This window comes from Triturus cristatus, chromosome 2_1, assembly GCF_964204655.1.
Source record: "Triturus cristatus chromosome 2_1, aTriCri1.1, whole genome shotgun sequence".
NCBI classification, from domain to species: Eukaryota; Metazoa; Chordata; class Amphibia; order Caudata; family Salamandridae; genus Triturus; species Triturus cristatus.
The window spans coordinates 89442126-89458255 of record NC_140581.1 but is presented as its reverse complement, the minus strand read 5'-3'; the positions used below and the strand labels follow the sequence as shown (position 1 = coordinate 89458255).

At 44.0% G+C, this 16130-nt stretch overlaps 1 protein-coding gene across 4 annotated transcripts in view; it reads left to right on the top strand.

The window, feature by feature from the left end:
• The window catches only part of UNC13B (unc-13 homolog B), a 2660654-nt gene that overhangs the window by 556998 nt on the left and 2087526 nt on the right, over nt 1-16130 (top strand). For all 4 annotated transcript variants that reach the window (XM_085628130.1, XM_085628129.1, XM_085628128.1 and 1 more), the window contains exon 4: nt 14165-14282. In XM_085628130.1, the coding sequence (XP_085484256.1) occupies nt 14165-14282 (118 nt within the window). The remainder of the gene's footprint in view (nt 1-14164; nt 14283-16130) is intronic.

The window sequence follows — 16130 nt, the reverse complement described above, 5'->3', positions numbered from 1 at the left end:
CATTACACTTTAATGGGCCCCACCATGCCATCTGTCTTTGAAATAGAGAGGAATCCAGCTTCCAGGTGCTGTAATCTTTTAGATGTCTGGACTTGAGTTTCCCCTGCAGATATTCCGCCAATACCGACAGCTTGTGCTCCAGGCAATAGTTTCAGAAGTCTCTTGCCAAATCCCCCACTAACATGGATCTTGTACCTCCCAGGTGGTTTATATATCTCACCGCTGAGATGCTGTCCATCTTCAACAGGATGGCGCAGGACACCTTGTTGGCCACCAAACTCCGAACCGCAATGGTAGGCTACAGAACATCTCTCTGGAGGTGGATGCCCTGCATTTTGAAATGGCGGTGTACCACCCATCGATTGAAAACCCTTAGATTTATGACGGATCTGAAACCCTTCTCCTTGACCGCAAAAATATTGCTTGTGAATTCCCTGGGGTGAATAATCGTATGTGTAATGGCCCCTTTTTTTTTTTTTAGAAGTTCTCTCACCTTTCCGTTTACCACCTGCATCCTTTCCTGTGAGAAGACTAAGGGACTGGGTTGGGAGTGTTGGCGGAATATACCGTAAAACTATGTTAAAGCCCCTCATGGTTTGGAGAGCCCACACATCCCCTGTTATGGGTGCCCACTTTTGACTGAACCACTGTAACCTTCCCCTCACCACTTGTAGGGAAGAAGGGATATTGTCCAATGGTGGTTCCAACTAGCGCGTTTCTAGCTCTGCAGAAGTTTTCTATGCCGCTATGTCCTCTGCCACGACCTCTTGAGGGGTACAACCCTCCTAATTTCTTGTGGTCTTGCCACTAAATAGATCGCCTTGTCTGAAGCTAATGGGAGGTGGAGGGTTGGCTGGAGGAGCCCCCTACCTCTTCCGACACCTCCAAAAATTTGGTGGCCGAAGACTTTCCTGATGGACTGCTGGGCCTTGTCCAGGGATGAAAAGGTGTTACCAACTGGAATAGAAACCAACCATCACCAGCGCAAAATGTGAGTGATGAGGTAAACTGGAATGGTCCCATAAGTGCAATCCCCAGCTTTACCCAAGGTTTTGAAGATAGAGGAATGGCAGTCAAAGGATGCGTAGATGATCGTAACACTTTGTCACTCCTGGCACAAGTTACGCAATCATGTACGAGACTCTCAAGATCCCTATTCCTCGGTGGCCACCAAAAATATTCACGAACTCTACACTTCGTAAGGGTAGCCCCCAGATGTCCTTCATGTATTTTGGATAACAGACAGTTTCTGACATTTTCTGGTGGAAAAATGTTCTCAGATATAATCACTGTCCCATTTTCTACAGCCAACTCATCACACACCTTGGCATAAGGTTGGAGGTTTACATGAAGATTTCTTTAGGCGTTCCTTCAACAATAAATTTGGTTACAGATTTCAAAATATCATTCTGCTCAACAGCTTTTTTCCATTCCTCCCCTGAAACTGCACAGGCATTATTGATTTCTAATGTTATATTATACAATCATCTAGATCATCATTATTGCATGAATCTGTATCGTTTTGAGTATTTCCTGATTCACCAATGTTCATGGGAAAACGTGAGATAACATCTGTGCAAATGTTTTTGCCACCTGGAATGTGTTCAACATTGAACTGATATTGAAGCAGCCTTGAGGTCAATCTAGCTATACGGGGTGTGTAGTTTCTGCTAAAGGTTTATGGTCCGTTTGTAATACAAACCTTCTACCCCACAGATAGCTTCTAAAGTTTTCAATAGCCCACCAACACGCTAGAAGTTCTTTTTCAATTACAGAATAATGCAATTCAGCACTCCTAAGCACTCTGGATGCCAATAGTATTGTATGTTATTCCCTGTCAGCCTGTTGTGTAAGCACTGCACCCAAACCAAGGTCACTTGCATTAACTGTCAACACACATGGAAGAGCAGGGTCATAAGGCTTCAAAGACTTAACTTCACTCAGTTGTTTCTTTAGCTAAACAAAAGCTGCCTTGCACACCTTATCCCACTCAAAATCAGCATTTCTTTTCAACAGATTAGGAATTGGCCTGACATTAGTTGCGTAATTGTGAATGAATCGTGACTAAAACTCACATAAACCTAAAAAAGATTTAACACCATTTTTATCTTGTGGTGCAGGTGCCTCTAGAATTGCTTTAACTAAGCCTGGTCTTGGCTATACTCCCTTTTCAGATATGATAAGTCCTGGATATTCCAATTACTTTTTTCTGAACTCACACTTTTCCTGTTTCAAAACTAGCCTTGCTTTTAAAAAATAATTAGAACTTTGAGCAAAATTTCATCATTGATCATTTTGTCTGGAGCATAGATAAGGACATCATCTTGAAAAATGGCAACATTCTTAACCCCCTTCAAAAGATTGACCATGAGACCTTGAAATACTGATACAGCTGAAGCAAGTCCGAATGGCATGCAACAGTATTTGAACAATCCTGAAGGCAAAACAAAGGCTGTAAGATGTCTCGATTCAGGATCTAACTCCACTTGATGATGCGCAGCTGCCAAATCAAGTTTTGTAAAAACATTTGCTCCATACCATGGTCAACATCTCGGTAATATTGGGAAGAGGGTGAGAGTTAATCCAGATTTCTTTGTTTATGCTACGAAGATCCACACATATCCTAAGATCATTATTTTTCTTATGAGCCATCACTAATGGAGAAAGCCACGTGGAAGACTGTATTGGTTCAATTATACCTTTACTACACAACAATGTGAGTTCCCTTTCTAGGTCTTCTCTGACATTAAATGGAACACCTCGCATCTAATGTTTAATAGGTATGGCGCCATCTTTAATTCATATGTGAGGTTTAATGCCTTTTATTTTTCCCAACTCTGCATAAAAGTTCTTCCACTGAACTATCATCCCTAATGGCTAGCACGTGTTCCTTTGCTCCTGGACATAACATCATGTCAAACAGACCTTGATGAAACCATCCAAGTATATTTAACCCCTTGATTGCAACATATATTTTTCCTTGAACATGTCTTTCCTTGAATTCCAACACATCTTCAAAATAGCCAATTAACTCTCTTGCGACCCACATAAGAGACTGAGGCTCAATCCAGTGGCAATAATGGTCTGTTTCCCCATTTGCTTTCAAATAAAGCTTGTATAATCATAGTAATGTGTGCACCATAGTCAACCAATAAATGTACATTTATGTCACCCTCAGCTGTATCCACATAGGGATCAACGCAATCCGACGGGTCACCAGTCCTCACATTGTCATCACCAATAACCAAAACCATTTCTCTCAAATCTGAAATCATGTCATCCATCTTACTATCACTATTGTCAGTGACATAACCAATCTTTGTTTCAGCTTTCTGATGACGCTGACGCTTTACCAAAATGTCTAGTCTTGCCACAAGACCTATGCACAACATTTTTAGCTGAACACATTTTTCCACCTCTGTTGTGAAGAGAAGTGTCACAAATGAAACGTATATCTGTGCATTTGAAGAAACTCTTCTGTAAAAAATCTCTTTTGTCTTTGGAGACATTAGATATCAAAGGTACCGGATTGACTAATTCTGCTTTTCTGTCCCCTTAAATGGACTTTTGAGCTGTTTCAGTAATCTTGGCCACTCTCACACTTTCTTCTAGAGAAGGGTTACCTAACGTCAAGAACTTTTGTAGAATAGCTCTGTCCGGGTAATGACTTATAAATTGAACCCTTACTAATTGATCATGAAAATTTTGAAACTCACATTCAGCAACCAATTTCCTTAAAGCAGTGATATACATGCCCACGTCTTCGTCCCCTCTCTGCTCTCTGAAAAACTTGTGATGCAAAACAATCAGACTCATCTGTACGTCATACCTATTGGCCAGTTTTTTGATGGCCTCCTGGTACTCATTCAGCTCTTCTTCATCTGCCACCACCAGAGCAGGTAAATGTTTGAATGTTTCCCTCCCTTCAAAACCTACGGAATGGAGTAAAAGAAATGTCTTCCTTTCTGGTTTAAACCTGTGTGCCCTAATGGCACCAAGATATGTTTCAAATGCATCTAACCACTGGTGCCACAGAATACGGGGCTCTCCTGGTGTCTCTAAAAATGGTGGTTTCACTACCTGCATTGTATGTTATTCACAGCGTGCACTAATCTACGCACCTTTTTCTTAAATATAACTAAATTCCTAAAATAAAAACACACACGTTTCATAAAAATACGACAGAATTTCACGTATGTCTTCAATAACAGATTAGAAAACACTCAAAAAATATTACATTTTCACAAGATAAACTACTGGTCTGTGCCTCACCACTCTGACCAGCCTGAATTGTGCGTGCTACGTGCCACAGTTGTCTTTCAATAATCAGATATTGGTGTGCGCATTACTGCGCTGACAAGCATACTGTGTGCATGCCACAGCTGTGTTTCAGTAACCAGATATTAGTGTGCGTATCACCACGCTGACAAACATAAGGTGTGCGTGACACTGCTGATTCACGATAGAAATTGATGAGATGGCCAATACCTCCACAGGTAAGCTTCGCTGTACATCTGTGCGGGTTTGTCATAAATTAGAAATAAGCAGGGCTGTCACTGTACCTCTGTGACTTTGTGTCTTAAAACAGTCAATGAGCTAGCCTGGGTTACCATCATGATCTTAAAAGATAAGAAAGTGAGCTGGATACTTTAAATGTAAACAATGTCAAGCTTCCTAAGCAGACACTCCCTCTGAGTAGTCAAATATCTGCCTCTCGCCATTATTTATTAAGTTGAAATGTACTTAAAAGATCCCACAGTACAAACCATACAGCCTCAAACAACTTGTCGCGCCAACGATGCCACAATGTCTGCACTTCATGCTTCACCCTGTGTTTTACAAGCCGTAACACAACGTCCACAAGTTCGTCAACTCCAAAGACCAGCCCTGGTAGACGGAGTTTCAAGCAGGTGTCCAAGCATATCCCGGCAATTTTTCTGATCCTCCTCAGAAGCCGGAGTCTTTTTAAAAAAGATTTTTTATTTTTTTTATACAGAAACAATCGCAACATCTGTTACAGGGTTAGCATATGCTGAGTAGGTGCCGTTTATACATCGGTGTTTAAGCAGCTAGCCCCACCTGTCATTGTTATGAAAGTGATAGAAAGACAAGAAGGAGAGGACAGAAAAATAAGTGGTGAAAAGAAGAGGAGGTAGGAGACAGGCACTGAAAGAGAAATAGTCGCTATACAATACCTTTGATATTCGCTATCACATAATGTATGTCGTAGTTCTGTTGAGATCGGGTTACATACGCTGCTGGACACTCCGCGATTTCTTCACAATAAAATGGCGATGGAGTCCACGAGTTGGCACTTGGCAGAGACTGTCGTTATGTGAGTTCTTTGCAGGTTGAGTTTTTAGGGGGACTTATTTTTATCCCGAAGTACTGTGAAGTTAGCGCGCCGTGTGATATGCTGCAGCTTTCTCTACCTGGGGCTACATTGCGGAGAGGGGGATACTCTCTTCTGGCATCACCGCACTCCCGCAGCGCAGATATCAGGTGCCACTACCCGCGAGGGGAGCAGCCAACCGGAACCACAACTCCCAGCTCACCATGCTTGTCGCCTGCCACTGACGCTGTGCAGCGCGCCAGGAGGCGCCATATCTTCGACCCCAGCCTCCCGCAGCGCGCGGGCAAAGCCCGGGCCAAGAGCGGGCTGTCCTTGCCCGTCATTGCCAGGAAGAGGCAGGGCGGGGCCACCCCTCTTATATTTTTAAGGGCCCAGGCCACCGTGCCACACTGGAGATGGTTGAGAGGTACTGTGAGTTTTCCTTTACTCTCCTTTTTTCGTTTTCCCTTGCGTTTGCCCTAATCGACTGGACATACTTTCATCAACTTCTTCCATACCCAGTGTGGTGTGAGTGGGCACCCCGGGACTTGCTCTGCATTTAAATTGGGATGTTGTATGACGCACTTTAATGACAGTAATCGGCTCATATGTACTTCTTGTTGCCAAAACTACATCAAACAATTTGCACTTTTTCCTTCTGGGTCATTATACTTTGAGCCTCAGTAGTTTGCACTTTCTGGCCTATGTTGACATGCCCTTTTGCTGCTAAATATACAAAGCACGTTGCACTTTTACCCTCTGGGCCAATTTACTTTTAGCCCCAGTAGTTAGCACTTTTCGCCTTATGTTTACATCCCCTTCTGTTGCTTCAATTTTAAGCTCGTCACACATTATCTTTTACTAGGGTTAGGTCTTGTTTAGGACTGCTGCCTATTCAAACTCTATTCCCTTCAGTTATGGGGAATCGTGGCTGTGTACCCTAAAAAACATCCTCCGGTACTAATACCGGCCCCACTCCCCCAAACCTCTATTGACAGGATGCTCCAGAGAGCCATCGGTGTAGTCTCAACTGAAATCGAGCTAACAGAAAGGCGACTTTCTTTAACCCCAGATATTTTCCCTAAACCCACTGAGCCATCATTCTCTGTAAAATCTAGTCCGGGATCGACCCCTAGTCCATTAAAATCCTTACCCCTACAACCTTCCCCACTAAATCCAAAAACTCGCAAAAGTAGAATAAACACCACTTTACCCAAAGCCGCGAGACAGAAAACGGGCAAAGGGAAAGGTCTAATCAAAAAGACTACTCCAGAAATTAGCCCCAGTGAGGGTGAATCAGTTAGACTGGTACGAGTAGTAGAAACCCCTTCCAATTCCTACAAAAATCCTGACTGCCCCTTCTGGGCGAGGAACCTGATAGCGGAGCTAGAGGCACAGATGAGAACCATTGTTAAAGAAGAATTAGCGCTCCATCTTGGGAACCGAAATAGTGGCCGGATGTTTGCCTTGTGTGCACTGAACAATCCTCCGGTTAATACCTTGTTGGCTCCAGCAGAGAAGAAAGATTGCAGTACACAGACGGTTAGAACAGAGCAATCACCAATAGCCAGAGGTGCCCTCTCTCCTAGCCCATTATGCCCGCCTTCTACGAATGTTGATAAGACCGGGGCTCGCAATTCCAGCATTAGGGACTCCCACATTCAAACTGTGAGTTCTCACGCTGCCCCGAATTATGGAGGCCCATGCAGAGATGAACCCGCACACTCTGCCCAGACGACTGACAGAGCAGTGCCTATCCCAGCACATAGCGTGAGTCCAGGCTCGGTTTCTCCGGCCTTGCCAACAATCAATTTACCCCCAGCCTCACTCCCTTATGTTATAGTTTTAACTGGTGTACCTGAATCAAAACATGGACGGGAAGACACACAGGTGGAATTAAGAAACAAGTGCCTTTTCTTGTTCACCAGGCACGGTCAGTTTCCCTATGATAGGGCGGGTGAGATATTACTGGTTCAAAGAGTGACCTGGGTCGGTAAGAACACCAAGACAATTAATAGTAACTGTATAGTCATCAATTTTAGTAACCCACGGACAGTCCAATTTTTGGCTCGCCATTTTCCCACCTTTCACGCACCACCCACAGGAATTCAATTACACACCTTGGACTTTTTCTATACTTGCAATTACCCACCACGATGGACCCCGTGTACCAGATCTCCAACACACTGGCTCCAACCCCATCCTACATCCGGCCAATCTTCTCGAACCCAGTATAACGTTGCAGTAGCGAACAGGTTTGGGGCCCTTGAAGAGGTGGACTGACTCCCAATCTCTTCTGATTACTCTCCTAGACAGGGACTAGGGGGAACCAAGAGAGAGCCTAATCTGAACACTATTGGGTTGCAGACCATAATTATTGCTGGTGTGACACAAGCTACATCAACGGCACCCCAGCACGAATTTCATCCGGGACCACAAGGCTCTGTTGGTGTTCACTTAGGAATACCAATAAATCAAGCCCCCCCACACCTCTGAATTTATAACCACTTCCATGGCTAGGAATAGCTCTATCCCACAAGTGGGAATATCAGTCCTTGAGATTGAGCAGGAGCCCACGTTAGCCCCGAACGCTTTGGGTCCTATTGTGCAAGACGCCATCTCGAGCCTGGGCCTCCAGTTGAGGGTGCTGTCGTGGAATATTGCCGGCATCAAAAACAAACTTCAAAATCCTGACTGGATACAATTTGTACAAAATTTTGATGTGTGCATGTTCCAGGAGACCTGGGCTAGAGACGATACTGCTATGAGGGGCTTTGCAACTTTTGATGTGGTAGCTACTATGGGAGGTAGAGGTAGACCATCGGGAGGGCTAGGCAAGTGGGTTGCCACACACCTGGACTGCACTGTTGAAAATCTGGACACTTTGTCGGATGATATCCAGTGTACCCTCCTTACTTTTAGTGCTTTGATTAAGATTGCTTTTATTAACATCTATTCCATTCCGGTCACCTTTGCACAGGAATCCCAGACCATGGGCATGCTCTTTACATTTATTGATCTAGTTCCCCCGAATACTAGGATGGTGATAGGAGGTGATTCCGATTGCCAATTTGAGCCACTAGCTCTTCCTACTGGCTCTGCTCACCGCTGAGAATTCTCTTTGGTTAATTCCTGACCCGCAAATTCCTCCAGTTAGAGCATGGGCTCCCTTGTTTTTACAGAAAAATGCAGTAACACTAACTCATGCACTGAGGGCTTGTAATGGGCGCACCAAGTCAGATCAACCAGGAAATCACACTTACAATAGACCGGGGCAATCATCTTTACTGGACTATATTCTAGTGGAAGTAAGCATATGGCATTGGGTGATTGACTTCGCTGTTTGGCCTACACACGACAGCGACCACAATGCATTTGTACTTGACCTCAACCTCCCGGAACTTCATGGTCCTCCCATTATTAGCCCCCATTCTGATACTAGCCTATCCTTCGATAACAACAGAAGGAGAATTAGGTGCGATTTTCTGAGGAAGTCACCAGGTAAGGTTGCTGCCCTCTACTCCCTAATTATTCCCCTGTTGTTGGTAATGAAAAGGCTGTACAGACTCTTAACACTCCCGATACTATCACCCAACTTATGGCCTCCCATGTGGACTTGACAACTAACCTAACCAATATTTTCAATCCCCTGATGCACTCAAAGGGCAAAAGCTTCCCTAAACCTACCTGGTTTAATAACTCCTGCCGCATGGCAAAGAGTGCCCTCATTGATGCCATAAAAACCAAAGACAGATCTCAGGTAACAACTAGGGAGGGTCATATATAGTAATAGCTTAAAGTTTGCCAAAGAAGAGTGGAAGTCTGAAAGATGGGACGCAATTAAGCAGGCCTTTACCAACAGAGATATGAGGGAGTTTTGGACCTTGGTTCGAACAGCTAGTTCCTCAGGGAGTTCGCCTATTGAGCCAAGCATTGCTGCGGAAGCTTGGAAACTTCATTTCCAATCATTGTACTCCACTCAGGACATCATGGAGCCCACAGAGTGAACCCTGCCAATTGCCGTGGAGAACCCTCTTGGAGATGATGTAGGGTTCACTTAGACTGAGGTGCTGAGTGCTATTGGGAAGCTACCCCTTGGAAAGGCCTCAGGATTGGACAAGATTCCCGGGGATCTATTTCGGGAAGAGCCCAATGTCTGGGGCCCTTATCTTTGTGTGATATTTAATGCCATATTAAACGGCATACAAATCCCGGATACCTGGTTAGGGACCGAAATCTTTCCAGTATACAAAAAGGGTTCCCCCCCTCCTGCCCACAAATTATAGGCCAATAAGCCTGATTGACGTAACCCAGAAACTGTTTGCCAGGATTATTCTAGAGCGCCTTCAGTCCTGGGTGGACGAGCGCGAGATCCTGAGTGTGTATCAGGCAGGCTTTCGAAAAAACATCTCTACTATTGACCAAATCTTCAGGCTCCAATTATTATATTGGAAGACGGTGACAATAGAGGGTGGGAGCCTCTATTTGATCTTTATTGCCCTTAAATCAGCCTTCGATTTGGTTCCTCGTCATAAACTTTGGGTAGTTTTGGAGCAACTGGGCATTCCGCCCTATTTGCTCTCTCTGATCAAGCGATTGCATACTGGAAATTTTGCCCAGGTTAGATATGGGAAACATGGGGAATTGACTCCTCGCTTTCCAGTGAATAGGGGTGTAAGGCAGGGGTGTGTCCTGGCCCCCACACTGTTCTGCCTTTATATTAATGCTCTGGTGGACAAACTAAACAAAGTGGCCAACATTGATGCCCCAAAGCTTGCCCGTGACAAGGTGCCAGCAATGATGTTTGCGGAGGACACTTTGTTACCCTCTAAATCGCCCATGGGCATCCAAAGGACCCTTGACACCTTTTCCCTATTCTGCAAAAACAGGGGTCTGGAGATTAATACATTAAAAACCAAGTACATGGTATTTAATCCTAGTAAAACTTCTTGCCCTAACCCCACCCTAAATGGTACCCAGTTGGAGAGGGTGGCAGTCTTTGACTACCTGGGTATTATGCTGACGGAATCCTTTGGGTGGGGTCCGCAACAAGAAAAGGCAGGCTTGAGACTAGCACAGATGGCCAGGGGCCTAGCAATATTAGATAGGAACACAAAATCTAGACAACCGGGCTCGTTGACTGAGATTTACAAAGTTCAAATCAGGAGTGCTATTATGTATGGGGCAGAACTTTGGGGACACCGTCCCGCAGGTGCATTGGTCAAATCTGAGAATATGCTCATGAGACAGCTCTTGGGCCTACCGCAAAGCACTCCTCTTATCCCCCTACGCATGGACCTTGGGCTTAGCCCCATAAACGAGGAGATTGGGCTGCGACCTCTGACTTTTTGGTGCGATTATGGGCGACTCCCGACTTGGCTGCTTATCAGTTGGAGGTAAAGGCGATCTTGGGGCTCCCAGGGTTAGGAAAAATTGCCTGGTTTGCACATATAAAAGACCTGTGCTCTAGATTAGACTGGCCGAACCTATGGACCCACCCCGAGGGAGTGTCCCCGACTATTTCACGCCTCGACCTAGTCAAATCTTACAGACTTTTTAGACTGGCTGAACTTCAAGAGAGCATAAATTCAGGCTGACTAACCTCTGACTTCCTCAATTTTAAAGATCAGTATTTATTTGAGGCTTTCCTTGATGACGTCCATCCGCTCATGGCAAGGAAACTCTATGCCGAGTTTACGTGGGGTTGCCTGCCAGTCCTTGCATTTACAAACAAATGGCCAAAAGCCTCCCCTTTTGTTTGTCCTTCCTGTGATAGTCAGGAAGAGACTCTCACTCACGTCTTCTTCTTCTGCCCAGGTCATTAGGCACCCAGGAGGTATTGGCCCCTACCAATATGTAGGAACCTGGGGTTTAGACAGATACGGGAGGCCATCAGAGTTATGAGAACTGAAACACATCCCCCGATTGTTTTTGCCGTGTCCCGTTTCCTTAATTCCATGTGGCTCAGGCGTTGCAAGTTTTTAAACTCCCCCCCCCCCGTATATGTTAAATATACCTCTTCCATTTTCCATTGCTTTGACCTTATCAAATCATGCATATACTGTTTTAAATTCTAATATTTTTTTAATCTTCCATGAAATCTGTACAATAAATTGTAAATGGCTATATTCTGTAATGTTTGAAATTCAGTGTTGTATGCATTTTACTTTTCGCTTTTATGGTCTACAATGATCGAAATAATGCTTGGAAATGGAATGGAGTTTTAAAATCGTCGCTACATTTAACATGTAATGAAGCTCGAAGCATATTGACATTTAGACATTTATTAGTCGGAAAGCACAACTCATCACCGCAGACATTTATCCAGTGTCCGTTGTTGAATAGTCACGTCACGCAGTTCCAACTGACAGCTGGGAAAGCGCCTGCGACTACCAACATGACACATCACACTGCCCACGCGGGAAACATACACGCGGGGCAGATACTACAGACCACCCAACATAAGGCTTTTTTTACTCCCTTCCCTGTGACTACATGCACAAAGTGCTACGGCTGTTTGGATTAGGCCCACTGTGACGTAAGTGGGTCTGAATGCTGTACTCCAGTCCTTCTGCCTGGTTAAAAACTGGGAAATGCATCCCTACTGCCTGGCTCATGCGCAAAGGCACCCGTAAAGGATGGCCTCTATTTCTGCATCTATTTGCCTAGCAGTGGAGCCACGGGTGATTCAGCTATGGCTCTTCTGCGTACACTGAGGTACACCGGTTTGAGGTTCAATTCAGGCGGTGTGTTTCTATGTGGATGCCATCCCGTTAGACGTCAAAGATGCTAATGCGGACACTTCTGGCCTTGCATCAAACAATCCAGGGAGAGGACCCATCAGGCAAACAACAGTCTGTTGAAAACTCTGTTACCATGGTGAAGAGCTGCAGTGGCATGCTTAAAAAGTCTTTATTTGCTTGAATCTGTTTACATACTCCAGATACTTGATCTGGGCCTCCAAGCAGATGAGTGTGGACATGACACACTCCCAAAACATCTGTCTGTCAGTCTGATATTAAACCTTGATGCATCATAAAATTTTTGTAAAACGACTGAAGTTGGCAGCATTAGTAATATACACAAGCCCTGGCATCCAAATGAGAATAATCAAATTGACACCACTTCTTGGTTAAATTGAGGGACTCCACACCCCTAGCGGACGTACCTGACATTTTCTCCAGTCACCCTCTTTATCCCTTACACAAGCCTTAAATTGACGCCACTCTTCTCAAAATGGATCCTCTTATCAATAATGAATGCCTGTCTGTTTTTCACTGTAAAAATGCTGTATTTGTGACCACCAAACCCAAAAAGGGATGGATACTCCTGTTTCTACCACTATCAGCCTGCAAGCCAATGATAAGTGAGAGCTTAGCATCCTCATAACTGTGGGGAGGTAATAGATGCTGTGTTCACCCGTGTATCCTAACATCACAATAAGTAGGTCAATGGGCAGTGCGATTCGAGTTCCATCTTTAATAAGACTTTCCAATAGGGCCCAGTATGAATGCGTGTGAGAGCATCCCAACCAAATCATTCCCCAGTTTGACAGCACCTCCAGCAAAGATCAGAACCTTCAAACCTCGCCATCAACCTCACTGGGGTCAGGCAGCAATAATTCAGAAGTTTATAAACGTTTGCGTAATATTCGGTACAAATCAAAATGTTGGAAGCTCTCGCCCCCAGAAAGTGTTCCACACTTCCTCAGCAAAGTCCAACTCTAAGTCTTCCTCCAATAAGAACTGATGGCTGTGTTTGGCAGTTGTTGGGAAGGCGTCAGGTGCCACCTACAGCTCCAAGCATCCCCTTGGAGTGGAAGCATGAAAGAGAAGTGTTTCGACTAGTTAAAGTCTCTACCCCCATGCTTCCATTGCACCCTGGACCCGGCCTTGTGAAGAGCCTGCATTAGTCTGAACTCATTACCTAGGGTTAGGTGATTGTTGGCTACATACTGCTCTCTACATCGCATCAACCTTCCCGCTAAAAAATCCTGTAAGTGCTTAGGCCAGGGATGCCCTTACTCTTCAAATGTGAGTGTATTATAGGTTTACTGAAATTTAGCGTGTAACTAAGATGCGACATTGTGGACTTATGTGGCCTACTTTCCAACAGGCCATCCTAATATTCCAGTAACACCACAGTGGAAAATTGTAGACTCAGAACGAGCGGTGTATGACAAAATGAAATCCACATTATATGTTGCATCAGGAATGAGACAGCCATCTATCAATCGCCACTCCCAGCTAAGGTTTTAGGGGCTCAAATTCCATCCCAGTGTCATACAGACAGACCTAAGCCACCTATAGATAACTAAAAGTGTTCCAAAAACCCAGCCGGCCCTCCCGTGGTCTTCTAAATAGGTTAATTCTAGCCACCCTTGAGACTTTACCTCCTCACCCGAAGCTCAGTAACCCCTTCTATATATCCGCTAGCTCTTGCTAGGTAATCTCAGAGGTGAGGCCTGTGCCAATTAGAGGAAAGGCAGGAGGATTTTTTTTTTTATATGATTAATTTTACTTACCCAAGACAACTCTAAATTAATGTTTTTTAAATGTTTGTTACCCTAAATGAATGAATTGCAACCTAAAAGCTTTTAACAGTTTGTGTTTTGTTTTCTTACTATTAATATCACTCTTAGAACGCATATGTTTAGGTCACAAGCTACCTTCGGTAAGTAGATAAGAATATAAATTATCCGTCTTGAAAATAACCAAAACTTTATCAAGGGACACAATTCTGCTACTTCCCATTGTTTTACATGTGTGCGTCTGGTCTGTTATGATTGATGGTACCATCTATGCTAAACTCTTTTGGGGTTTTCCTCCACAGTGAGATCAGCAGGCTGGACCTGGGACTGATTGTGGAAATGTGGAACAAAGGCTTGATCTGGGATACCATGATGGGAACGGTGTGGATCCCTCTGGAGGTGATACGTCAATCCGATGAGGTTAGTCTGCATATGTTGAGTAACTTTGACCAGCATCCAGTACTGTCAAACGCTTACAGTTGTTTTTGTACAGATGCACGCCTACCTTTGTTGAGCATTGCAGATGTTTTGTTGGTTTGTGTTGTTGAATGTTCTTAAGCCCTACCCCCTGCAATGCCATAACTACCAGGCAATCTCTGCTGTTTTATGCATGCCTAAAAATGGATATTCTATACAAAAGGACTAGCGTGTGGTGAGGAAGCTGCACTTAGCAGGGGACTACAGATGCTGACTGGATGTTTTTTTCATTGATAGGATGGTTTTGAAACTATCTTCTTTTGAATTCTTCTCATCGAAATTTCCTAAGGCGCCCATGATTGCTATGAATATGTGACGGCATTTTGCGAACAAGAAAAACGAATCTCACCCTCAGTTTGAATCTGAAGGGTGTTAATTTCCTTTCCAGCTTCACGTGCTCATCTCCCTGTATGTAACATATATGGTAGAAAAGTAATTATAAGACAGCCGAGTATAAAGTTATAGGCAGTGGGGACTGCAGACATCCTTCTGGGATGGTATTTCTACAGCAAAAACATTGCTGAATTTGTGACCACAAATCCATATGAATAGAGTGTTAAAGTATTGTATCCCGAGAGAGCTTTTGCAGCAGTCACCACTGCTTTTAGCAGTAACAGGACAGTGACAGTAACACTGCAAGGTCTGCGGGTGACACATTAGTGTTTACATGACTGAGAAAATATGAACAATCATTAATTGTATTTTAATGAAAGCTAATATTTTAGAGACAGCCACCTCCATTCACGGTTTGCAGTGCTCGCTGCATGTTTTTGTCCTTTGCAGCAGTCTTTGCACCAGTCAGGTTTGCTGTCAAAGTTATACCCTTAAAAGCCATGTCCTTTTACAAGTCTCAAAGTTACTCATTTTCGTGGACTCCCAGTTTCCAGAAAGCTTGTGAGATTCAACTTGGGACAAACTGATGGAGCAGCTTTTAGTCTGCAGTCACCAGCTCTTCCTTCCAATCGTAAAATGAGATGTTTGGATACGGTCATGGGTTTCAGGAGGAAAATTGAGGCAGTGGCTTCAGGGCTGTGCTACACTGTGTGTGAAGGAGATAGTGTTAAAATGAAGTATTCCACGTAGACAGGTAATGTAGGTAAGGGTTATGGATTTATTCTTCACGTTACTTCTTCAGTTACAGGAAGATGGTAAGATCCATAATATGCCCCACCAGGAGCAGCCTACTTGCTGCACAGCCCATCCACTCCAACTGATCCTTCCTCAAGCACAAACACTCTGAACATTCCAATGACATCACCATTGGCTGAGCAGCAAGGCAGAGAACAACAATAGGGAGAATGCATTAACCAACAAGTAGATAACACATCTCCCCTTTATAATGATTATAGAAAAACAAATGTATGTAAGATGATAAGACACAAATACGACATGTCCAATAAATTCATCAGAAATTACATGCCCATCCAATCTAGGAAAAATGGAAAAAACACAAGTAAAAGTGTTACATTCTTACACAAGTAAAACCGTGGGTGCTCACCCACATTAACTCACACTCCATACACAACTCAGAACAGGGAATTTCATTATTTACATTGTTTTTCATATGTGCCGATTCACCGAGCGGCATTACAGCAGAACACAGAAGTAACTGCATTTGGGATGATTTGGGTACAAAAAACACCGAGCCCAATTGTTATTAAAAACACCAGTTGGGTAAAGGGTATGGTATGGACATGGTGAGTGGGGAAAAGAATGTATGAAATTGCTGATGGGTGTAAAAAATACGGTGTGGGAGCGAGGAATCTGCTGCAGCAGTTAGATGACCCTGTT